The sequence below is a fragment of the Taudactylus pleione genome, unplaced genomic scaffold (assembly GCF_031769625.1).
Source record: "Taudactylus pleione unplaced genomic scaffold, aTauple2 ptg000089l, whole genome shotgun sequence".
NCBI classification, from domain to species: Eukaryota; Metazoa; Chordata; class Amphibia; order Anura; family Myobatrachidae; genus Taudactylus; species Taudactylus pleione.
The window spans coordinates 15,827,744-15,853,930 of NW_028284491.1; the positions used below are offsets into that span (position 1 = coordinate 15,827,744).

Sequence of the window (26,187 nt, forward strand, 5' to 3'; positions counted from 1 at the left end):
GACCACATCCAATGAGGCCTCTCCTGCCGAGAGGTCTGGTGAATTAAAGACCGGAACCACAATTTCCTCATTCAGGTGGAAGCGAGAAACCACTTTGGGAAGGAAGCCTTGGAGTGTTCGAAGTAGAGCCCTGTCCTGCTGAAATATCAAAAAAGGGGGAGCGACAAAAAAAGCACTAAATCTGATACCCTACGGGCAGATGCTATAGCCAGAAGAAACAGCCTTCGCAGTAAGCCATTTGACATCCACCGATTCCAGGGGTTCGAACGGAGGTTCCTGAAGTGCTTGGAGCACCACTGACAAATCCCAGGAGGGACAAAGGGAGGTTGTATACGTAGAACACCCTGCATGAAGGTGTGAACAAACGGTATAGGAGCAATGCTGCGCTGAAACCAGATAGACAGAGCAAAGAACTGCACTTTCAGAGATGCTAGGTGGAAGCCTAGATCCAATCCAGCTTGAAGAAAGGCAAGAATTCTAGAAACCTTATAATACCTGACTCTCAGTTTCTTGGAGCACACCATTGGAAATATGTATGCCATATTCTGTGGCAAATCCTGGCTGAGGCTGGTTTACGTGCTTTTAGCATGGTCTGGAGTAAAACTGGGCGAACTCCACCATATTGAGGGTGGACACCATTGATCTCAAGGCCTGCATTGCAGTTAAGCGACACTGCGATTGTGAAGCAGTCTGCGTAGTTTGTGCTCTAGTGCTGAAATCTTGTCCGCCGTTAGGAAGAATCTCTGAACTCGAGAGTCCAGGAGGGCTCCCAAATGTACTATGCTTTGAGAGGGTGAGTCAAGGAAGACTTTCCAGTTGATCAGCCAACCGTACATTTGTAGAAAGGCAATGGTTACCTGCAGATGGCTGTGAAGAGTCTCTGGTGAGCTTGCCAACTACATGAGATCGTCTAAGTATGGCAGCAGTCTGATCCCTTGATGACGAACTTCCATGATCTTGGTAAAGACCCGAGGGGCCATTGAGAGGCAAAACGGCAGAGGCTGGAAATAATGTTGCTGCAGTGTAGCAAATCAGAGATATTGTTGATGAGAAGATGCTATAGGTACATGTAGGTAAGCGTCCTGGATGACTAGGGATGCCATAAAATCTCCAGCCTCCAAAGCTAGGATAATAGAAGGGAGGGTTTCCATACGAAACCTGGGCACCCGGATAAACTTGTTCAGAGACTTGAGGTTGAGGATAGGCCGATGAGACCCATTGGGCTTCTGAACTAAGAAAAGGGTAGAATAATAGCCCTGCTTTCGCTCTCCAGAAGTATTACCCCCGAGAGGAGCAAGGACTGAATGGCCTTCTGGAGAAGCAGGGCTTTGCATGGGTCCAATGGGGGTCCTGTGCAAAAGAACTGCTGGGAGGGACGCCTCAGGAATGAGAGGGCGTATAAGTGGGAGACCACTTTTACTCAGAGGTGGTTCAGATGCCAGAACTGGACGAACTGAATAGGCTGCAGGCTTGGCCTCAGACTTGGCAGGTGGACGTCTAGTATCCCAGGCTTGTTTTGCCCTAGGCTTGGAGGCCTTGGCTGATGTCTGTTGCCGTGGAAAGGACTGACCTTTGGCTTTGCCTTGAGTGTGAAAGGATGACACCCATGGCTTTGTATTATGTGCAGAGGGCAGGAATGCTGTCTTGTTAGTCACCAAAGTAGTCACAATTTTATCCAATTCTGGACTAAATAAGACGACTCCTGAATAAGGCAGAGACTCTAGAGCCAGTTTTGATTCTGAATCTGCTTTCCAGGAACGTAGCCTAAGAATACGGCGGGCCCTAGCAGGACGAGTAATAGCTCTTGTAAGATTATATAAATTTATGACAAGCTTCTATACGTCCATCTGTGGTCTCCTTCAAGGAGGTTGCAGAATGAATGGGCAAGGTGGCATTTTTACCGGACATGTCCACCATGGGGGGGGGGGGGGGGGGGGCCCGGGACGACTTCCCATTTAGTACATTCAGTAGCTGGGAGCGGGTAAAAGGAACTGAACAGTTTTGGAATCTGAAACCTTTTACCAGGCATATTCCAAGCTTCACTCATGTGATCAGATAATATGAGATATGGTAAGAACTTACCCTTGTTATCTCTATTTCTACGAAGTCCATAGGGTTCCACAGGATACCTTGGGGTATAGGTGTGACGTCAGTCGCAGGGCACCAAAGAGTTAAGCTTTCAGCCTCCCAGGATGCACTAGGTCCCCCTCCTATACCCCGCCCCCGAGCCAAGGCACCTCAGTTAGTTACCAAGCCATAGGCCGGAGGAGGAGAAGGAAGAGAGAGAACAAAGATCTGGACACATACAAGAATCACATTCTCACCAGAGGGAGACGGAAAACCGGTGACCAGAGCAAAGCCCATCTGCAGCACAGGTGCGACAGGGCGGGAGTCCTGTGGAACCCTATGGACTTCGTAGAAATAGAGATAACAAGGGTAAGTTCTTACCATATCTCATATTTTCTACTTCAGGGTCCATAGGGTATCCACAGGATACCTTGGGGATGTCCCAAAGCAGTATCCTTTAAGGGTGGGGACGCTCCTGTGCAGAAAGGAGAATCCGCCGCCCGAAGGAAGCATCCTGAGAGGCGAAGGTGTCAAACCTGTAATACCTCACGAAGGTATGGACAGAAGACCATGTAGCAGCCTTGCAGATCTGAACTGCCGAGGCACCACGTCGAGCTGCCCACGAAGGACCCACAGACCTAGTGGAATGAGCCTTCAGAGAAGGAGGGACCGGTAGGCCTTCATGAAGATAAGCTTCAGAAATAGCCATACGGATCCAGGCTGCCAAAGTTTGCTTTGAAGCAGGCCAACCCTTTTTACGGAAGCCAAAGAGGACAAACAAAGCGTCCGACTTCCTAAACGAAGAAGTGCGGTCAACATAAGTCCTTAAGGCCCGCACAACATCCAAAGAGGCCTCACCCACGGAAAGACCCGGTGAGTTAAAGGCCGGAACAACTATTTCCTCGTTAATATGAAACTGGGAAACAACTTTGGGAAGAAACTCGGGCCGAGTGCGGAGCACTGCCCTGTTCCCATAAAAAACCAAGAAAGGGGGTCTACAAGAAAGAGCCCCTAACTCAGAAACACGTCTGGCCGAAGCAATGGCCAGAAGGAAAACAGTCTTACCTGTTAGCCATTTAAGATCCACTGAGCCCAGTGGTTCAAACGGCGGTCCTTGGAGAGCCCTCAGGACCACAGCCAAATCCCAAGGCGCCACAGGTGGAACAAAGGGCGGCTGAATGCGGAGAACACCCTGCATAAAGGTGCGCACATCCGGGATTGTAGCAATCCTACGGTGAAACCAGACAGATAGGGCCGAAACCTGTACCTTCAAAGAAGCAAGGCGAAGCCCATGATCTAGTCCCGCTTGCAGGAAGGCGAGAATCCGAGACAGACGAAACTCCCGCGGTGCATAACCTCTCGGTCGACACCACTGGAAGAACGTATGCCACACGCGATGGTATATCCTCGCGGAAGACGGTTTCCGAGCTCGTAACATGGTACGCACCACAGAGCTGGAAAACCCCCGGGACCTCAGCATGGCCGTCTCAACAGCCACGCCGTCAAAGACAGCCGAGTTAGGTCCGGGTGAAGGCAAGGACCCTGAGACAGAAGGTCCGGTCGTAGCGGCAACCGCAGAGGAATGTCCACGGACAGACCCTGAAGGTCTGAGAACCAGTGCCGTCTGGGCCACGCGGGAGCTATCAACAGGAGCGTCCCTCCTTCCTGTTTGAATTTCCGGATTACCCGTGGAAGAAGGGAGACCGGAGGGAACAGGTATGCGAACCGGAACGTCCACCGGACGGACAGAGCATCCACCAGAGACGCCCCTTCGTCTCTTGTGCGAGACACGTACACCGGCAACTTGTTGTTGTGCCGGGACGCCATGAGGTCGATTTCTGGAAGACCCCACCTGTCCACCAGTAGTTGAAAAACGTCCGGGTGCAGGGACCATTCCCCCGGATGAACGTCCTGGCGACTTAGAAAGTCCGCCTCCCAATTGAGCACTCCCGGGATGAAAACCGCTGATATGGCCGGAAGATTACGCTCCGCCCAAACCAGGATCCGAGAGACCTCTACGAGAGCCGCCCGACTGCGAGTTCCTCCTTGCCTGTTTATGTAGGCCACGGTGGTAGCGTTGTCCGACTGGACCTGCACCGGGCGACCCTGGAGAAACCGCTGTGCCTGCTGGAGAGCATTGAAGACCGCACGGAGTTCCAAGATATTTATTGGAAGCTCCGCTTCTGTCGGCGTCCACCTGCCCTGGAACAAGTGTGGACCCGAAACTGCTCCCCAGCCCCGAAGACTGGCGTCCGTTGTCAACAGGACCCAATTTGGAACCCAGAACGGACGTCCCTTGTTGAGGTGGGTCGTCTGTAACCACCACGTAAGGGACAGGCGAACCTCCTGGGTGAGCACAATCGTCTGGGACTTCAGAGACTGAGTCAGCCCGTTCCACTTGGACAGGATCAGGTGCTGCAGAGGTCTGGAGTGAAACTGGGCGTATTCCACCATGTCGAACACCGACACCATGGAGCCCAGTAACCTCATCGCCGAGTGTAAGGACACCCGGCGGCTGTGCAGACAACTGCGCACCCTTGACTGTAAAGCAGAGATCTTGTCCTCCGTCACGAAGATCCTTTGCTGTCCCGAGTCCAATAAGGCTCCAAGATGCAGAATCCTCCGAGACGGGATTAGAGTGGACTTCTGCCAGTTGATCAGCCAGCCGTGCCGTTGCAGCAGTGCAATGGTCAGGTCCAAGTGGCGTAACAGGAGCTCTGGAGATCCTGCCACCAATAACAGGTCGTCCAAATACGGCAACATGCGGACTCCCTGCAGCCGCAGAGAAGCCGCCATGACCGCCATCACCTTGGTGAAAACACGTGGTGCTGTTGCCAGGCCAAAAGGTAACGCCCGAAACTGGAAGTGGTCGCTGCTGATTGCAAACCTGAGGAACTGTTGATGGCGCCAAAGAATAGGGACATGCAGGTAAGCGTCCTGTATGTCCAATGACACCAAGTAGTCCCCAGGTTCCAGCGCCAGAATGATGGACCGTAGGGTCTCCATCCGAAACTTCGGGACCCGCAAAGACTTGTTGAGTGCTTTGAGGTTGAGAATCGGACGATATGACCCATTGGGTTTCTGTACCAAAAATAGATTTGAATAGAAACCCTGGCCCCTCTGGGAGAATGGAACCTCCACTATAACTCCAGCCTGGAGCATAGTGTGCAATACCTTCCGCAGCTCCGTAGCCTTGTTCCGGTCTGATGGGAGACCCGTGGTGAAGAAGCGAGCCGGGGGTCTGTGCCGGAAGGAGAGGGCGTATCCGTGGGAAACCACCTCCAGAACCCAAGTGTCTGTCGTAGTAGTCGACCAACACTGGGCGAACTGTAGCAGGCGGCCTCCCACCCTGGGATCCCCCAAAGGGAGGCCCGGACCGTCAGGCCGCAGGCTTGCCATCTGGCTTGGGGGCCGGACGTCTGGTACTCCATGCCTGCTTCCGGGGCTTGACCGATTTCTTAGGGCCAGCCTGTCGAGGAAACGACTGTGGTTTGGGCCTGCCCTGGGCCCTAGATGACCGAAAGGACGATGGTCCCGAACCAGAAGGAGCAGCGGCCGACGGGAGACAGGCAGATTTGGCTGCCGCCAGCGTGGCCACAATCTTATCCAGATCCGGACCGAAGAGAACTTCTCCGGTAAACGGCAACGCTTCCAGACCTTTCTTGGAATCTGCGTCCGCCTTCCAGGATCGCAGCCACAAGGTGCGACGAGCAGCTACCGCTGCTGAAGAAATTCTAGACACCAGAGTACTAATGTCTAGAGCCGCCTCGTTGATGTAGGTGGCCGAATCACGGAGATTGCCAATCAACTCCGCCTGATCGGCCGGACAGTCGGATTCAAAAGAAGCCTCTAATGAATCCGCCCAGCGCTCCATCGCTCTGGCAACCCAGCAAATGGCCATAGCCGGCCGTGCTGCCCCCCCTGCAAGGGAATAAGCGGACTTCAGGCAGATTTCTACCTTGCGGTCCGTAGCATCCTTAAGGGAGGACATGGATGGCATCGGCAATGTGGCACTACGGACAAGACGGGTCACGTGAGAATCCACCTGTGGAGGGGATTCCCACTTCGCAAAATAATTATCCGCTAACGGATAAGCCACCGCCAGGCGTCTCTGCGGCTGGTATCTTTTGCCAGGTTGTTTCCACGCCTCCTCTAAATGGTCCACCAACTGACCCGAAAGAGGAAAGACTGTGGCATCGCCCTTCACATCTTTGAAAAAGGCATACTTAGATTTAGCCGCTGGGGGAACTTCGTCCTCAATCACCAAGGCTGTGCGGACCGCCCGAATAAGTCCAGGAATATATACTTTGGACTTAGCATCAGCGTCCTTAGTATGGAGAGGTTCCTGATCGTAAGGATCTAGAATCTCCCCATCATCAGACGTCCCTTCGTCATCCTCATAAGGAGCGGACAGAGACGCCACCGGCCTTTTATGAGACCGCATCACAGACTCCCCTTGCAACACATCCGACAAGTGCTGTACAGAACTCGTCAGGGAGTTAACCCACGCTGGCTCCTGAGAACCCGGGAGCGGGGAAATAGGGAGACTGTGGGGTACCACCAATTGTCGTGGGAACCCCTGCATGGGTGACGACACCACAGACTGCTGGGACAAACCCATCGGAGTAAACGCGGGCTGCGGAGCTAACTGGCCCACTAAAGCTGTTAACGCCTGAGCGAAACAAGCCCAGGGCGGCTCCTGTACCGGTGCTGTAACCGTAATAGGCCGCGCCATGGACAAACACTGCCGGCAAAGGCCCTCCGCGCTACCCTCCCCCTCCGCTAACGGTACTTTGCACGTGGTACACTGTAGCCGGAGGGAAAAATCACTTTCAGACATGATGGCACCACGTATGTGACCTCTCTCACCAATTAAGTATTAAATAGGCGAGAGACCACCCTGCAGCACCGCACCGCAAGGGCTTTAGCAGAAAGAACAGGGACAGTAATAAAGCTGACAGTTTAGAGAGAAAAGATTACAGGCAGCAGCGCTAGCACAGTCACATACAATGCAGAAAAATAACAATTCCTGCACTAACAGCGCTGATCACTCAACTACACAGACACAGGGCCTGGTAGGACACAGCGCTGCATACACAGACCTGACCACAGCGGAGGAGAGGTATGCGGGGGGACCCAGACCACGATGCTTCCTTCCAGCGCTTCCAGCAGCGTTCACCATGCGTTCTGGAGAAGATGGCCGCCGAGGAGCAGAGAGGAGGCTGGCCTGGGGGAGGAGCGCTGCCACAGGACCAGTCGGCAGCATGCAGAGAGGGCTGTGTGCAGCGGGGGAGGCGCCGGCTGTGAGACAGGGAAGGCGCGCTCCCCTGGCATGCATTTAACCCCTGGGACGCCGCAGCGCTACCGCTCTGCTGCGGTCCGCTGTCCCAGGGGGTAGTGGAAGCGCAGGTTGGTCGCCTGGCTCCACACTGCAGCCAGTCCCCAGGGAGCCCCCTGCCTGGGGACTTAGGACCATGTGATCAGCGGGGACCCACCGCGGGACCCCGCTGCTTACCTCTGTCCCCCTTGAATCCGGCCATGGTCCGGAGCATCTGGGGTCACCGCTAGCTGTGACCCCAGACGCCCACCAGCATCCCCGGATCAGTACCGGCGTTCTGGTACCGGCGGGGTGTAGGGAAGACAGCATGGACGTCAGGACTGACTGTCCATGCTGTTCATCCAGTTGTGCAGCCACAGCTGCATGAAGAATAAGCTTCAGGGGCTCTTCTAGCCCCCACTCCAACAGGTGCACCCGACTCCGGCCGGGCACCAAACTAAACTGAGGTGCCTTGGCTCGGGGGCGGGGTATAGGAGGGGGACCTAGTGCATCCTGGGAGGCTGAAAGCTTAACTCTTTGGTGCCCTGCGACTGACGTCACACCTATACCCCAAGGTATCCTGTGGATACCCTATGGACCCTGAAGTAGAAAGCTGGAAATAGTGAGGATACTCTGGTAAAGCAACCTTTGGTCGCTTAAAAAGTGCATGTTTTTTCTTAGAAGCGGGTTCATCCTCTTCTATTTGTAGAATAGTTTTTAACAGCTCTCACAAGAGCAGGTATATTTAGTTTAGAGGGTGGGTCCTCTTCTCATGAGATGGAGTCCGAGTGAGAGAGATCTGCATCTTCTGCCTCCCCAGACGATATTTCAGAATCAGATAACTGTGTGGATTGTGAAGATATCATAGTACGTTTTGTAGGCTTAGTGGGTAAAGGTTTACTTTTTTCAGCATTTGCTGAAAAACCGTAGAGGTCTGTACTGATGTAGACAGTATGTCTATCCATGGAGGAGCCAAAGGATTTGCAGGGGGTACCTGCTATGGAGATAACTCCTTTTCTTCGAGGTCCATAAAATCCACAGGGATACCATGGGGAATATTATGGTTGGAGACCAGGCACCAAACAGTTAAGCTTCAGCTCCCAGAATGCCTCGGGTCCTCCTCCATATATACCCCGCCGCTAGCCATAGGACTTCAGTTTAGTTAACAAGCCTCAAGGCAGGAGAAGGGAAGAGAAGGAACAGCAATCGTACACAAAGAAACACACTTACACAAAATGACGGAATATGTGCCCGAAAGAAAAAAATGACACAGGTGCATCAGGGTGGGTGCCCTGGGGACCCTATGGAACTCAAAAGAAGAGATCTTGATAAGTCTACCATAACTCTGATTTTTTTTTTCTTCATGGTCCATAGGGATCCTCAGGCAGAGATACCATGGGGATGTCCTAAAGTAGTTCCCCTAGGGTGGAGAACGCTCCTGAGCAGAAAGGAGAACACATCGCACAAAGGAATCATCCTGAGAGGCAAAAGTATCAAATGCATAAAAACTAAGAAAAGTGTTTAGAAGACCACGTGGCTGCCTTGCACAATTGTTCGCAGAGCAGCATGAGTAAATGCCCACGATGGCCCTACAGAGTAGAATGTGCTGTCACCGTGCTTGGGACAAGGAGATCAGCCTGAGAGATAAGCAGACTCTGGCGAGATGGCTATGGATGACTATTAGATGGCCATCCTAGTTTGTGAAAACCATATAATTAAATAAAAAAATAAAAATAAATCAGATGCTGTTTTTGTAACAGTTTTTGTGCTCCACATAGATACAGAGAGCACAAACTGCATCCAGGGAGGCTTCACCTACAGAAAGATCTGGAGCCTGAAAAGCTGGAACTACAATTTCTTAATTTACATGAAACCGGGACACTACCGTAGGAGGGTAACCCTCCTTTGTACAAAGAACAGCTTTATCCTTGTAAAAAAATCAAAAATGGAGAGCAACAAGAAAGCGCTGCCAAATCAGACTATGCGAGAAGAAGAGATAGCAAGAAGAAAGTGTCTTTGCTATCAACCACTTCAAATCTACAGAGTCTAGAGGTTCAAATGGGTGAGATTGTAGCCTCTTAAGACAAATCCCATGGTGCTACCGGTGGAACAAAAGGAGGCTGAACTCGCAGAACTCCATGGAAAAAAATTCTAAACATCTGGTAATGAGGCAATCTTCCTCTGAAACCATACTGACAGTGCAGAAACCTGCACTCTCAAAGTGGCCATGCAGAGACCATGGTCTAGCCCTGCCTGGAGAAAAGCCAATATCCTGGAAAGCCTAAACACCATAGGATCATACTTTCTGTGGGAACACCATTGACCAAAAGAATGCCAAACTCTAATAGATGTGCCCCAAGCATCGTTTGAATTACAGATTTGAAAAAAACCTTTTGCTCTTAGGATGCAAGATTCAAGAGCCACACCGTCAAAGCCAGACAAGTTATTTCCGGATGCCGTATGTCGGTGAACCAATTACGTCTGGGCCAAGCCGGAGCTAAGAACTTACCTTTGTTATCTCTATTTCTACGAGGTCCATAGGGTTCCACAGGATACCTTGGGGTATAGGTGATGACGTCAGTCACAGGCACCACAGAGTTAATGTTTTCCAGCCTCCCAGGATGTACTGGGGTCACCCTGCTATACCCCGTCCCCGAGCCAAGGCAAATCAGTTATGTAACAAGCCCCAGGTCGGAGGAGGAGAGGAAAGAGAGACGAAAGATCTGGAACACACAAGAAGCACATTCTCAGACGGAAAAACCGGTGACCAGATAAAAGTCCATCTGCAGTACAGGTGCGACAGGGCGGGAGTCCTGTGGAACCCTATGGACCTCGTAGAAATAGAGAAAGGTATGTTCTTACCATATCTCTTATTTTCTACTGCAGGTTCCACAGGGTATCCACAGGATACCTTGGGGATGTCCCAAAGCAGTATCCTTTAAGGGTGGGGACGCTCCTGTGCTATAAGGATTATCCGCCGCCCGAAGGAAGCATCCCGAGAGGCGTAGGTATCAAAAGCATAATACCGTATGAACAGATGACCACGTGGCTGCCTTGCCAAGCTGAACCGCTGAGGCGCCACGTCGAGCTGCCCACGAAGGACCCACAGACCGAGTGGAATGAGCTCTGACCGAAGATGGAACGGGCATAAGCTTCAGAAATAGCCAGGCGAATCCATCCTGCCAACGTTTGTTTAGAGGCAGGCCAACCCTTCTTCCGGAAGCCATAACAAACAAACAACGAGTCCGACTTCCGAAAAGAAGCGGTGCGGTCAACATAGATTTTTAAGGTCCGCACCACATCCAAGGTGGCCTCACCAACCGAAAGGTCCGGTGAATTAAAGGCTGGTACAATAATTTCCTTGTTGATATGGAAACTAGATACCACCTTTGGGAGGAAACCAGTGCGAGTACAAAGCACCACCCTGTCCCTATGAAAAATGAGAAAGGGAGGTCGACATGAAAGAGCCCCTAATTCTGAGACCCTTCTGGCTGAAGCAATGGCCAGAAGGAACACAGTCTTAGCCGTAAGCGATTTCAAATCCACTGAGCCCAGTGGTTCAAAAGGCGGTCCTTGGAGAGCCCTGAGGACCACAGGCAGATCCCAAGAAGCCACAGGTGGAACAAAGGGAGGCTGTATACGGAGAACACCCTGCATAAAGGTGCGGACATCAGGAAGTGTAGCAATCCTACGCTGAAACCACACCGAAAGAGCAAAAAGCTGCACTTTCAGGGAAGAAAGCCGAAGACCGTGATCCAAGCCCGCCTGTTGGAAAGCCAACACTCGGGATATCTGGAACACCTGAGGATCATAGCCTCTAGGGCGACACCACTCAAAAAAAAGTATGCCATACTCGATGGTAAATTCTAGCCGATGTAGGTTTCCGAGCTCTTAGCATGGTCTTAACTACAGAGCTGAAAAAACCCCTGGATGACAAGAGGGCTGTCTCAACAGCCACGCCGTCAAAGACAGCTGACTGAGGTCCAGGTAAAGACAAGGACCCTGTGTCAGCAGGTCCGGACGTAGAGGCAACCGCAGAGGAGCGTCTACGGAGAGACTTCGAAGGTCTGAGAACCAGTGACGTCTGGGCCACTCTGGAGCCATCAACAAGAGCTTGCCGCCCTCCTGTTTGAATTTTCGGATCACCCGAGGAAGAAGGGAGAACGGAAGGAAGAGATACGCAAACTGGAAGGGCCCCCGGACCGACAGGGCGTCTACTAGAAACGCCTCCGTGTTTCTTGTTCTTGACCCGTACACAGGCAGTTTGTTGTTGTGTCGGGAGGCCATGAGGTCTATTTCCGGAAGGCCCCACTTGTCGACCAGGAGTTGAAATACCTCCTGGTGAAGAGACCATTCTCCCTGATGTACGTCCTGCCGGCTGAGAAAGTCCGCTTCCCAGTTGAGGACTCCCGGGATGAATACCGCTGAGATGGCAGGGAGATTGCCCTCTGGCCAAACTAGAATGCGGGACACCTCCACCAGCGCTGCCCGACTTCTGGTTCCTCCTTGGCGGTTTATATAAGCCACCGTGTGATGGCGTTGTCCGATTGGACCTGCACAGGTTTTCCTTGTAGGACCAGTCTTGCGTGATGGAGAACATTGAACAACGCGCGAAGCTCCAAGATGTTTATTGGAAGTTCCGCTTCTGCCGGAGTCCACCTGCCCTGGAACAAGTGCGGACCAGTGACCGCTCCCCAGCCTCTGAGGCTGGCGTCCATTGTCAAAAGGACCCAGTTCTCCACCCAAAAGGGACGTCCTTTGTTCAGGTGAGTTGTTTGCAACCACCAGGTCAGAGACAGACGGACCTCCGGAGAAAGCACCATGGTCTGAGTCTTTATCCGGTGAGGCAACCTGTCCCATTTGAACAGGATCAATTGTTGCAGAGGTCTGGAGTGAAACTGGGCATATTCCACCATGTCGAAGAGTGACACCATGGAGCCCAGTAACCTCATCGCCGAGTAAATAGACACTCGGCGGCACTGAAGATAACTCCGTACCTTCGTCTGCAATGCAGAGATCTTTACCTCCGTCACAAAGATCCTCTGCTGTTTCGAGTCCACCAAGGCCCCCAGATGGAGAATCCTCTGTGAGGGAACCAGGGTGGATTTCTTCCAGTTTATTAACCAGCCGTAATTCTGCAATACTGAGATTGTCGTCAGCTGCAGATGAAGCTGGAGGATCTCTGGAGACCTTGCTGACAGAAGGTCGTCCAGATAAGGTAATAAGCGGACTCCCTGCATTCTCAGGTGAGCCGCCATGACCTTGGTGAAAACCCGAATTGATAATGTTTGTCGCGTATTGCAAACCTGAGGAATTGTTGATGCGTTAAGACAATGGGGACATGCAGGTAAGAGTCCTGGATGTCCAAAGATACCATGAAATACCCAGGCTCCATCGCCAGTATGATGGAACGCAGGGTCTCCATCCTGAACTGAGGCACCCTCAAAGACTTGAGGGATTTGAGGTTGAGAATAGGACGGTAAGACCCATTGGGTTTCTGCACCAGAAAGATTGGAATAGAAACCCATGCCCCTCTGGGATAACGGAACAGGCACTATAACTCCAGCCTGGAGCATAGAGTGCAATACTTTCTGCAATTCCAGGGCCTTGTTCTGATCTGACAGAAGGCCTGTTGTGAAAAACTTGCTGGAGGGTCTGCACCGGAAGGATAGGGCATTGCCCCGAAAGACCACCTAGTGTACCCAAGTGTCCTTGGTAGTCAGGTCCCAACACTGGGCGAACTGAAGCAGACGGCCTCCCACTTTAGGATCCGATGGCTTGTCGTCCGACTTGGTGGCCGGGCGCCTTGTACTCCAAGCTTGTTTCTTGGGTTTGGTAGACTTTTTGGACCCGGCCTGTCTTGGAAAAGACTGTGCTTTGGACCTACCCTGGGGCCTGTAGGGCCGAAAGGACGAAGTACCGACCTTGACTGGAGCCGATGGGAGACACGCAGCCTTGGCTGCGGCCAAAGTAGCCACAATCTTGTCCAGATCAGGGCCAAACAGGACCTGTCCATGAAAGGGCAAACATTCCAAGCCCTTCTTGGAATAGGCGTCAGCCTTCCAAGAACGCAACCATAGGGTGCGACGAGCGGCCATAGCTGCAGATGAGATTCTGGAGGTGAGGAGACAGATATCCAAGGCTGCCTCATTAATGTAAGTAGCCGAATCTCTGAGATTACCGACTGACTCTGCCTGCTCTGCAGACGAGTCAGAGTCCAGAGACTCCTCCAAACTGTCAGCCCAGCGCTCCATGGCTCTGGCCACCCAACACACAGCCATAGCCGGTCTGGACGCCCCTCCAGCAAGGGAATAAATGGACTTAAGGCATATTTCGACCTTGCGATCCGTAGCATCCTTTAAGGAGGACATGGGCAATGTAGCACTTCGTACTAGGCGTGTCACATGAGAATCCACCTGCGGAGGAGATTCACACTTAATTATTTCTTTATCTGCAAATGGGTATGCAAAAGCCAAACGTTTTTTGAGGCTGGTACAGTTTACCTGGATTTTTCCACGCCTCCTCTAAATGATCCACTAGCTGACCAGAAGAGGAAAAACTGTGGCATCACCCTTAACATCTTTAAAGAAGGCGTATTTAGATTTAGCCACGGGGGGATCGTCATCCTCAATAACCAAAGCCGTACGGACAGCACATATTAGGCCAGGTATATAGACCTTAGACTTAGAATCCGTTTCTTTAGTACGGATGGGCTCCTGGTCAGAAAGGTCAAATATCTCACTGTCATCAGACGAAAAATCATCCTCATCATATTGAGCAGGCTGAGGCGGTAATGGACGCTTATGTGGCCGCAAAGATGACTCCCCCTGTAAAACGTCCGACAGGTGTTGCACCGAAGTGGACAAGGAATTAACCCACGCAGGCTCTTGTGAGACCTAGGGGGGGGGGGTGTGACAGCGGGAGACTCTGGGGTACCACTAACTGTCTGGGCAACCCCTGCATAGGAGACAACACCATAGACTGCTGTGAAAACTCCATTTGGGGAAACGCAGGGGGTGTCGCTAGCTGACCCACAAGAGTCGTAAGCACCTTAGCAAAACAAGCCCAGGGCGGCTCTTGCAACGGCGCAGTGACCTAAATCGGGCGTGAAAGTAAACAACATGCCCTACATAACCCATTAGAGTTACCGTCACCCTCCGCTAATGGTACGTTACATGTAGTACACTTAAGCTGGAGAGGGAAGTCACGTTCACTCTCAGACATGAAGAGTGTAACGGAGCTGTATGTGACACACTTCACAGGTAAATACTTGTACAGTGAGGCAATAAGCACCCTGCAACACCGCACGGGCTTTAGCAGAGGAAGTCAGGGATAGTAAAATGGCTGACAAGGAAAGTGAAAGTACAGACAGCAGCGCTAGCAAGTAGTCACATACAATGCAGAAGAATCCCTGCACTAACAGCGCTGACTCAACTACACAGACACAAGTCTGGTAGGAAAACAACGCTACATACACTGACCTTTTTTTTACGGAGGAGAGGTATGCAGGGGAACCCGGACCACACAGCCACCGGTATCTGTTTCCAGCAGCGCTTGCCAGTTCTTTGAAGATGGCCGCCGAGGAGCAGAGAGGCAGGCAGGCCCAGGGGAGGAGCGCTGCACACACACAGGCACAGACCGCTGTGGAGAGGCCGTGTGCAGCGGGGGAGGCAGCGGGGGAGGCGCCGGCTGAGAACAGGGAAGGCGCGCTCCCCCGGCTTGCAATTAACCCCTGGGATGCCGGCCGAGTTTGCCGCACAGCCGCGGCCCCCTGTCCCAGGGGCATAGTGGAAGCGCAGGTTAAAACCTGGCTCCACGCTGCCTGGGGACTGCGTTGCCTTACCTGTCCCTTGGATCCGGCCACAGTCCAGGTATCCGGGGTCACCGCTAGCTGTGACCCCAGACACCTACCAGCATCCCCAGATCGGTACCGGCGTTCTGGTACCGGCGGGGTGTAGGAGAGACAGCATGGACGTCAGTACTGACAGTCCATGCTGTACACTCAGATGTGCAGCCACAGCTGCATTTAGAAAACTTCAGGGGCCATAAAAGCTCCCCTCCGACTCAGAACCAGGCACCAACGAAAACTGATTTGCCTTGGCTCGGGGGCGGGGTATAGGAGGTAGACCCCAGAGCATCCTGGGAGGCTGGAAAACGTTAACTCTGTGTTGCCGGTGACTGACGTCATCACCTATACCCCAACGTATCGTGTGGATACCCTATGGAACCTGCAGTAGAAACACCAGCTTCAAGTCCAGTCTTACTGCCAGTGCGTCCACGAAGGTTGCTGATGGGTCTCTGGACCTGGACCCGTACCCGGGGACCTTGCGGTTGCGACATGACCCCATGAGCTCTCTCTCTGGTAGATCCCATTTGTTTACCAGCAGCTGAAACACTCCCGGATGGAGAGACCACTCTCCGGCATGTATGTCCTGGCGATTTAGGAAGTCTGCTTCCCAATTGAGTACTCCCAATATGAATATTGCCGAGATGGCCGGAAGATGACGTTCTGCCCAAATCAGAACCCTTGTCACTTCTTTCATGGCTGCGTAACTACTCGTGCCTCCCTGATGATTGAGGTAGGCCACTGTTGTCGCATTGTGGGACTGGATCTGGACCTGCTTGCCCTGGAGCAGGTCCTGTGCCAGGACAAGTGCTTTGTATACTGCTCCCAGCTCCAGAATGTTTACTGACAGATGACTTTCATGATTTGTCCATTTTGCCTGAAAGGTGTGATGACCTGTACCTGCTCCCCATCCACGAAGACTTGCATCTGTGGTGAGCAGCACCCAATTTGGAATCCAGAATGGGCGCCCTTTGTTCAGATGATCCTTTCTCAGCCACCACAGGAGGAAGAAGTGACGAACCTCTGGAGTAAGAAGGACCCTCTGGGACCTTATTCGATGATACTGTCCATTCCACTTGGAGAGAATCAATCTTTGAAGAGGCCTGGAATGGAACAGAGCATACCCCACAATGTCGAAGGTGGATACCATTGATCCCAGGACCTGCATTGCTAACAGAATGGATACCCTTCGCTTGCGAAGCAGCTTGCGTATTAGCAGCGATAGGGCCACAATCTTGTCCTCTGGCAGAAATACCATCTGTGCCCGAGATTCCAGAAGAGCGCTCAGATGTACCATCTGCTGTGTTGGAGAAAGTGATGATTTCTTCTAATTGATGGTCCAGCTGTGCTTTTGTAAGCAGGCTATGGTCAGTTGAAGATGGTTTGTAAAACAACCAGAGTCTGTCCCATTATCAGAAGGTCGTCCAGATATGGCAGAATTCTGATTCCCTGACGCCAGAGATAGGCCATTATTTTGGTAAATACCAGGGAGAGCCGTAGATAGGCCAAAAGGTATAGTCTGAAATTCGTAATATTGCTGAAGGAGAGCAAATCGTAAACATTTTTGGTGGGATGGTATAATAGGAACATGCAGATATGCATCCTGAATGTCCAGGGAAACCATGTAATCAATCCCCAGTCTCCATTGCCAAAATAATTGACCGGAGAGTTTCCATACGAAACTTGGGTACATGATAAACCTGTAGAGGGTTTTTAGATTTAGTATAGGGCGATAAGCCCTATTTGGTTTCTGAACCAGAAATAGATTGGAATAATAACCCCTTCCCTGTTGCGACACAGGAATCGGGGACTATTATCCCCAACTGCAGCAGGGAGTGAATCGCTTCCTGATAGGCCAAGGCCTTGCCCGCATCTGATGGAGGCTCTGTGCAAAAAAAACTTCTGGGGAGGATGCCTCCTGAAAGTGAGGGCATACCACTGAGAGACCACCTCTCGGAATCAGGCATCTGTTTGATGCCAACAATCCGCAAACTGAAGTAGTATGCCTCCCACCCACCCTGGGATCCCCCAGGAGGAGGCCCGTCCCATCAGGCAGAGGGTTTGTTGTCCGGTTTAGAAGCGGGATGTCTTGCCGAGCCAGACCTTTTAGTTTGTCACCTTAATATTTTGCGAAAACTAGACGTCTTAGAGGAAGGCTGTTCCCTTGCTCGTCCCTGAGAACCGAAAATAAACCTGCCTAGACTTTATAGTCGCCGTATATGGCAGGCCAGATTAGTTATTATTTCATCCAACTCAGCTCCAAAAAGTAGTTTTCCATAGAAAGGTAAAACTTCCAGCACCTTCATGGATCCGGTTATCAACTTTCCAGGATCTTAACCAAAGAGCCCTACTGGTGTTGCGGCCCGGCAGAGGGAGATAGAGTCGCATTATCTGCGTCTTAATACAGATGTTGAGTACTGCTGACTCAAACATAATAAAACAAAAATAAAAGTTAGGACTGCCTGAGCAGTTCCGTTACAAAGGTGCGTCTTGATCCTGCAGCATCAAATGAGCAACCGAAGTCTTATCGCTAGGGGCGGGGTATATATGGAGGAGGACCCGAGGAAGCCTGGGAGCTGAAGCTTTAACTGTTTAGTGCATGGTCTCCAACCATAATATTCCCCATGGTATCCCTGTGGATCCCTATGGACCCTGAAAAAGAAAAATCGAGATTAGCGCTAGCACAAGTCACATACAAACGCCCCACAAAAAAAAAAAAATCATTACATGTCTGCAATAGGCACTAAAGTAAACTACACAGACCACAGTGGCTGGTAGGATATAGCGCTTTATAACCTGGCCCGTTGGGAGAGATATACAGGGAGACTGGACCCAGCATTTCCCGGAAACCTGCTTGCCTAAAATGGCTGCCGCGCGTCTGAGGGTGTTGTGGAGGAACAGCTCAGGGAACACCAAGAACGCAGTGAAATGGCGCCCTGAGTTGGGGGTGGGGCTGCAATGAGAGGGCCTTATCTCCTGGCCGACGTTAACCACCGGGTCCCCTGGCCTTTACAATATGCCTTTGCACCAGTATAGTTACGCCCGATGGTCTAGTGGGCGAGCCAGTGTCCACATCAGCACCTCCGGTCTGTCTCCTGAGACCAGAGCAAGACTGCACTAAGACACGGGAGTCCCCAGGAACGTGGTTCTGCCTTACCTGTCCCCTGGATTCCGGCTGGGGTCCGGGGAGCCTGCTAGCTACTACCCCCCCCCCCCCTCGAAGCCCCACCGGAAGTACCTAGCACAGGCGGGGAGTCACGGCGCCGCGGAGGGGTGAAGGGGCGGCAGCACAGTCGTCCGGAGGACAGTCTGGTGCTGCTCGACCATTTGGTACAAAATAAAAAGTAAACAAAAATGAATTATGGTAAGAACTTACCTTTGTTAACTCTCTTTCTTCGAAGTCCATAGGGTCCACACGGAGACCTTGGGGTGTAGGTGATGGCTTGGACATCCTGGCACCACGCAGCTAAACTTTTCAGCTCCTAGCATGCACCATGCCACTCTCCCTATACCCCGCCCCCGAGCCACCTCAGTTCGTAATAAGCCAAAGGCCGGAGAAGGATAAGAGAGAAGGAAGTCTGGAACACACAAGAATCACATTCTCACATAGGAGACGGAAAACAAGTGACCAGAATGAGGCCCAACTAAATCCAGGTGCCCTGTGGACTTCAAAGAAAGAGTTAAAAGCCAAGTTCTTACCATAGCTCATTTTCTTCTTCAGGGTCCATAGGCTCCACAGGGAGACCTTGGAGATGTCCCGAAGCAGTCCTTTTAAGGGTGGGGACGCTGAGAGGAAAATCCAGCGCCCAAAGGAAGCATTCTGAGGGGCTGAACAGGCAAGGCGCCACAGCGAACTGCCCACGAGGGATCCACAGACAGTAGAATGAGCAGTTACAGAAGGAGAAACAGGAAGGCCTTCCTGAGTGTAAGCCTCACCATACGAATCCATCTAGCCAATGTTTGTTTATTGGCTGTCCATCCCTTGTGAAAATCGCAGAGAACAAACAAGGAGTCTGCTTTCCGAAGGGAACTGGTACGGTCCATATATATCCTGAGGGCCCGTACCACATCCAATGAGGCCACACCTGTCGAGAGGTTTGGAGACTGAAAGGCCGGTACAATAATTTCCTCATTAATGTGGAAACTAGAAACCACCTTAGGGGGGAACCCAGGGCGAGTCTGAAGTACCGCCCTGTCCTGGTGAAATATCAGAAATGGGTAGTGACAGGAAAGCGCCCCTAAGTCTGACACGCTTCTAGGGGAAGCTATGGCTAGAGGAAACAGTCTTAGCTGTTAACCATTTAAGATCCACTGAAGCCAGGGGTTCAAATGGAGGGCCCGAAGAACCATAGCCAAATCCCAAGGAGCCACCGGAGGGACAAAGGGAGGCTGAATCCGGAAGACACCTTGTAGGAATGTGCGAATATCTGGAAGAGGAGCAATCCTGCGTTGAAACCAAACTGAAAAGGGCAGAGACATGCACCTTTAGTGAGGCTAGACAGAGATCCAATCCCGCTTGGATCAAAGCCAAAATCCTAGGTATCCGAAACACTAGAAGATCGTAACCTCTGGGACGACACCACTTAAAATAGGTCTGCCACACTCTGATAGATCAGAGCAGAGGCTGGCTTACACGCTCTGAGCATAGTGTTTACCACAGAGCTGGGGAATCCTTTGGACCTTTAGGAGGGACGGCTCAAGAGCCACAGCGTCAAAGACAGACAACCCAGGCCCGGGTAAAGGCAAGGACCTTGAGGCAACAGCAATGGAGTGTCGATGGAGAGACTCTGAAGATCTGCATACCAGTGACGCATGGGCCACGCTGGAGCCACCAGTAGGACCATGCCTGCTACTTGTTTGAACTTCCGAATGACTCGAGGAGGAAGGTAGACTGGAGGAAACAGGTACGCAAACTGGAAGGTCCACTTGACCGGCAGAGCGTCTACCAAGATCGCCTCGGCATCTCTTGTTCTGGACCCGTACACTGGCAGTTTGATTGTGTCAGGAGGCCATGAGGTCCACGTCTGGAAGGCCCCACTTGTCCACTAGGAGTTTAAAACACCTCTTGGTGAATAGACCATTTCCCTGGATACACGTTGTGACGGCTGAGGAAGTCCGCTTCCCAATTGAGAACTCCCGGTATGAACATTGTCGACATGGCTGGGATATGACCTTCCACCTATGTCAGAATGCGGGACAACTCTGTCATTGGCGCCTGACTTAGAGTACCTCCTTGATAGTTGAAATAAGCCACAGCTGTGGCGGTGTCTGACTGAACTTGCGCGGGTTTCCCGCAAAGTATGTGCCTGGCCAGCTTGAGGGCCCGGAAGACAGCCCGAAGTTCCAATATGTTGATTGACAGGGCCGCTTCCACCGCTGTCCAACGACCCTGAAAAGAGTGTGGACCCCGGAGACTGGCATCCGTAGTCAGGATTACCCAGTCCGGGATCCAAAAGGGGCGTCCCTTGGTGAGGCGGTCTGTCTGTAACCACCATGCAAGGGACAGACTCACTTCTGGAGAGAGCGCCATCGTCTGCGCTTTTATTCGATGGCGTAATCCGTTCCACTGGGAGAGGATCAGTTTCTGCAGGGGTCTTGAATGAAACTGAGCATATTCCACCATGTCGATTGACGATACCATGGAACCCAGAACCTGCATTGCTGAGTGGATTGACACTCGGCGACTGTGGAGGCATCTGCATACTCGCGTCTGTAAACTGGAGATCATGTGATCATCTGCTGTTGGGAATCCAACAGTGGTCCTAGACGGAGCATCCTCTGGGATGGAGTCAGAGATGACTTCTTCCAATTGATTAACCAGCTGTGTGTCTGGAGAACAGAAATAGTTAGCTGCAGATGGTGGTGGAGTACTTCTGGAGACCCGGCCAACAACAGGAGGTTGTCTAGGTAAGGTAGCAGTCGGACACCCTGTCCCCGCAGGTGGGCCGCCATGATAACCATAGCTTTGGTAAACACCCAAGGTGCAGTAGATAAGCCAAAAGACAGAGCCCGAAACTGAAAGTGCTGCTGTTGTATAGCAAACCTGAGATAACGCTAGTGAGAGGGCGCAATGGGTACATATGTAGGTATGCGTCCTGAATATCCAGTGATACCATAAAATCCCCAGATTCCATTGCCAGTATGATGGAGCGTAGGGTTTCCATCGGGAATCGAGGCACCCTGAGGAATTTATTCAGGGATTTGCGATTGAGGTCCGTGGTCTCGTAGAAGTAGATGCAGAAGGCAGAACTGACATCCAAAGCAGCTTTGTTAATATATTCGGCTGCATCACAGAGGTTACCCACTAATGTCACCTAATCTATGGAAACATCTGTAGGAAAAAAAAGAGAGTCCTTAAAGTATTTTGCGCAAAATTCCATAGCCTTGGCCACCCATGAGATAGCCATGGAGGGCTGCCCCAGAAAGAGAAAAATCGATTTCAGGCAAAAAGTTCCACCTTCCTATCCGTAGGATCTTTAAGGAAAGATATGGAGGGCATAGGTAATGTAGCACTCTTAATTAGGCTAGGCGTTTGAGGCCGGTAACACTTCCTAGAGGATCAGATAAAGGAAATCCCGCAGAAGTAACCCTTATTTCTTTGAACAGAGTATGTTTGGACCGCGGAGCTGGTGGTTCGTCCCTCTCCATGACTTAAGGACCCCATACATCAGCAATTGATTGCAGCAATCGTGCAATTTGCAATCGATTGTGTATAAAAATCTTTCCCTTTTTCAATCTATTGCAGAATTGCCACAGTCGATTGAAAAAGGGAAAGATTTTTATACAGAATCGATTGCAAATTGCACGATTGCTGCAATCAATTGCTGATGTATGGGGGCCTTAAGGCAGAACGTACAGAGCAGAAATATTGACCTTAGACAGAGACTCCGCTTCCTGCGGAGGGGATTCAGAGTCAGTGTCATCCACTATCTATTAGTCATCAAACATCTCAGACTCGGTATGTAGTGTTGACTGAGATGACTGCAAAAGTCGCTTGGCAGGTCTAAAGGGTTTTTCTCCCTGCGACATGGTCTGGAAAGCTGTGGAGGTGGCTGCCAGGCTCTGCACTGAGCTAGACAGGGTAGCGACCCATGGTGGAGGAACAGGAGGTACCTGCACGGCCGTAACCTGTTGATGCAACCCGTGAGGGAACAACAGCCTGCTGTGGGAACCCTATTGGGGGGGAAAACAGTTGGTACCACCAAACGGTCCGTAATGGATGTCAGTACCTGAGCAAAGGAAGCCCAAAGGGGTTCGTGCATGGGGACTGAGACATTAGAAGGACCTGGAGGATTATAACATTTTACACATTATCCAACTTGTACCATCTCCTCATCTATAGCTGCCGCACATGACTTGCATGACAGCAGGATGGGCGTGGTACCCGGATGTCCAAGCCATCACCCTACACCCCAAGGTCTCCCTGTGGAGCCTATGGACCCTGAAGAAATCATAAAATTAAAGCTTGGGCTGCTTAATGCAGCCTTCTGTTATAATGGTGATCCAGCTCCTGCCGGACACAATGGAACTTAAGTGCCCTCAGGCTGTGGGCAGGGTATAGGGGGAAGGACCGGAGCATCCTGGGATTGAAAAGCTTCGCTGTTGGTGTCCGGTCATTGAGGTCCAACCTACACCCCTATGTCTCCCTGTGGAGCCCTTTGGACCCTTACTTTTGTTACCATCAACAGCACCATTAAGCTGCATTTATTACACACATCTCAAAGCTCTCACGCTAATTCTCATACCGAAGACTTGCATTTCCCGTTCCAACATCCTTTCTTCTTCCTCCTCTTCCCTCTTAAGGGAAAGGGCTAACCACTTTGTTTTCTTTTTTGTAGGCTGCTGACCTGCCACATTCTCTTTCTCCTTAACAGGTTTGTTCTACAACAGAAAAAAAAGACATGTCAATCTATAATAACAGATATACTTTAAAAATGCCATATTGGTCGTGCTTCACCTACACACATTGGAAGCAGCTACTTTGCGACTGTAACCAAAAATATTCATGATGGTAGCTTATTAGTTTATTATGAAAGAACAAAATTTATTATTGTTACAATCAAGTATCATCTTGTGTTAGTAGTCCATTATATGGGCCATTGTAGCTATCTTGTGTTAGTATTCCATTATATGGGCCATTGTAGCTATCTTGTGTTAGTATTCCATTATATGGGGCATTGGAGCTAAGAACTCACTCCCACCATTGCTGCAATTGCTTCTTGTCCTGGTATCTACAACTAACATTACAAACCCAAATCCTGCTATATCAAAGCTGACTAAAACTGTCCTCCTGCTATCAGAATCTGGCAAAGTCCTATATGAATAGTGTTCACGCCAAGGCCAGAGGGCGGCAGGTTACCTGGCTTGAAAACAGGCATCGAAATGTGGGATTGGCCACTCAAAAGGTGGTCATGGCCTTAAGACGCACCTCCTTTTCATCATTGCGGGGTGCGTGTCCAGGATTCACGGAGATGCTGGGCAGCCCCAAATATCTCAAATTTCAAAATTGGACAGGGCACAGCGCCCCGCTACAAAAAGCCTAGCAGGAACGTTATATGGAGTTTAATTCTCAGTTATCCACCTAGAGAAAGACTGCCGGTTGGGGCAGGTTATACAGGCATGAAATTAGCTTTTTGGTGAAATTATGGTTTAAAGAAAGCCTGTAACAAAATGAATTGTGGTTTTATACATTGTACAGTAAAGAACGGGTTTGAGTAATTCATTTAAAAAAAAAAAAAAAAAAAAAGTTAAAAACTATAGCACAAATCAAAATTACAAATCGGACATCAATGTTTATATATTTATTGAATACTTGTACTAGCGCCTCGCCGACTTCGTACGGTAGCAATTCTCGCCACAGCCCACTGCATCTCAACCTACACCATGTCACCACAGCCCGCTGCATCTCACTCCTGCCCCCTGCATTTCACATGACCTTGCTCAGTCCCAGACTTCCTTCCTCACCAAGGCTGCTGCTAAGCAACAGGGCACATTGCCAGCTCTGATTGGTCAGTTTCAGATGCTCTCTTGCTATTTCAGCACAATAGTCAGCTCTTATACAGATAGCAGCTTGGTTCTAGTTTTTCTGTGACTTGCTTCACTAAAATTGTAACTGCTCGGCAGCCTTTTGTCACAGATGTGTATAGAATACTTAAAACCCCATCAAAATCCGTCCAGTGGTTCAAGAGATTAGCCCGAATGAACAGGCAGATCCCTTAAACTGGGGACAGCTAGATAGATACAAAATTACAGTGATTCACAGCTCTGGGGTCAATGGGTTTTCTTTCAACCAAGGCTCTGAGTGGAGTTTTAATGTACACCCCATTTCTGTGAATGTGTTCTATTACAACAGTCCACAAAACATACAGGTAAATTAATTGGTATTTGACAAAATGGACTCTAGAATGTGTGTATGTGTGTGGTATGGAATTTAAATTTACAGCTCCAATGGGGAAGTGACTTATAAGAATGATTCAATATTCACTGGAAAGCACTGCATAATATGGGGATACTATAGAAATAAGAAGAGTTATGGTAAAACTTACCTTTGTTAACTCTCTTCAAAGTCCATAGGGTACACAGGGAGACATTGGGGTGTAGGTGGGACCTGGAGAACCAGACACCAAGAGCAAAGCTTTTCAATCCCAGGATGCTCCGGTCCTTCCCCCCCTATAGCCCGCCCACAGCCTGAGGGCACTTCAGTTTTATTACCAAGCCCAAGGTAGGAGCAGGAAAGGAGAGAAGGAAGACTGGTACACTGAAGAATCACACTCTCACACAAAGAAGGAAACAAGTGACCAGGAGAAGAAAACCCATAGAAGCAGGAGAATCAGGGTGGGTGCCATGTGGACCCTATGGACTTTGAAGAAAGAGTTAACCAAGGTAAGTTTTACCATTTTCTTCTTCATGGTCCATAGGGCTTCAAAGGGAGACATTGGGGATGTCCCAAAGCAGTTGAGCTGATAGGAGAACCCTACACCCAAAGAAAGCATCCTGAGAGGCAAATGTATTAAAGGCATAAAACCTAAGAAGGGTGTGGACAGAAGACCACGTGGCCGCGTTGCAGAGCTGTTCAGCAGAAACGCCACACCGGGCTGCCCACAAGGGACCCACAGAGCGAGTAGTATGAGCAGAAACTGTAGTCAGCACAGAAAGGCCTGTCTTCGTGTAAGCCTGTGAGATAGTCATGCGAATCCATCTGGCCAGAATCTAATTTATTAGCTGTCCATCCCTTCTTGTGGAATCCATATAGGACAAAGAGGGAGTCCGATTTCCAGATGGAAGCAGTACGGTCCACATCCAAAAAGAGGCCTCACCTGCAGAGAGGTCTGGTGAATTAAAGGCCGGAACCATCATTTCCTCATTCAGGTGGAAGCAAGAAACCACCTTGGGAAGGAAGCCTGGGCGTGTTCAAAAAACAGCCCTGTCCCGATAGATATGAAAAAGGGGGCACGACATGAAAGGACCCCTCAAATCAGATACCGGTACGCAGTCGGGATGCCGACTGTCTAAATTCCGACCATCGGCATCCGGACTGTCTAATCCTGGCAATGGATCAAAGCTAGGGACCATCGGCATCCGGACTGTCTAATCCTTCGCCCCAATCAAAGCTAAACCGGGCGCAGACAGCCGCAGGCGGAGAGGCATAGGTTAGGGGCTCCCGGGGAGTCGGGATCTTCACCTCTACCAGGCTTCCGCTGTCGGGATTTGAACCGCCAGCCATGCCGATCCCCTGATGACCTACGGGCAGATGCTATAGCCAGAAGAAACAGCCTTCACAGTGAGCTATTTGACATCCACTGATTCCAGGGGTTTGATTGGAGGTTCCTGAAGTGCTTGGAGCACCACTGACAAATCCCATGAAGCCACAGGAGGGACAAAGGGAGGTTGTATTCTTAGAACACCCTGCATGAAGGTGTGAACAACTAGTATAGGAGTAATTTTGCGCTGAAACCAG

The 26,187-nt window shown here is 50.8% G+C and overlaps 1 protein-coding gene across 1 annotated transcript in view; it reads right to left on the reverse strand.

The window, feature by feature from the left end:
* Positions 1 to 26,187, reverse strand: part of LOC148527401 (gametocyte-specific factor 1-like) — a 133,458-nt gene that overhangs the window by 94,414 nt on the left and 12,857 nt on the right. Inside the window, exon 3 of the mRNA XM_088469296.1 lies at positions 22,976 to 23,111. Coding sequence (XP_088325422.1) covers positions 22,976 to 23,111 — 136 coding nt within the window. The remainder of the gene's footprint in view (positions 1 to 22,975; positions 23,112 to 26,187) is intronic.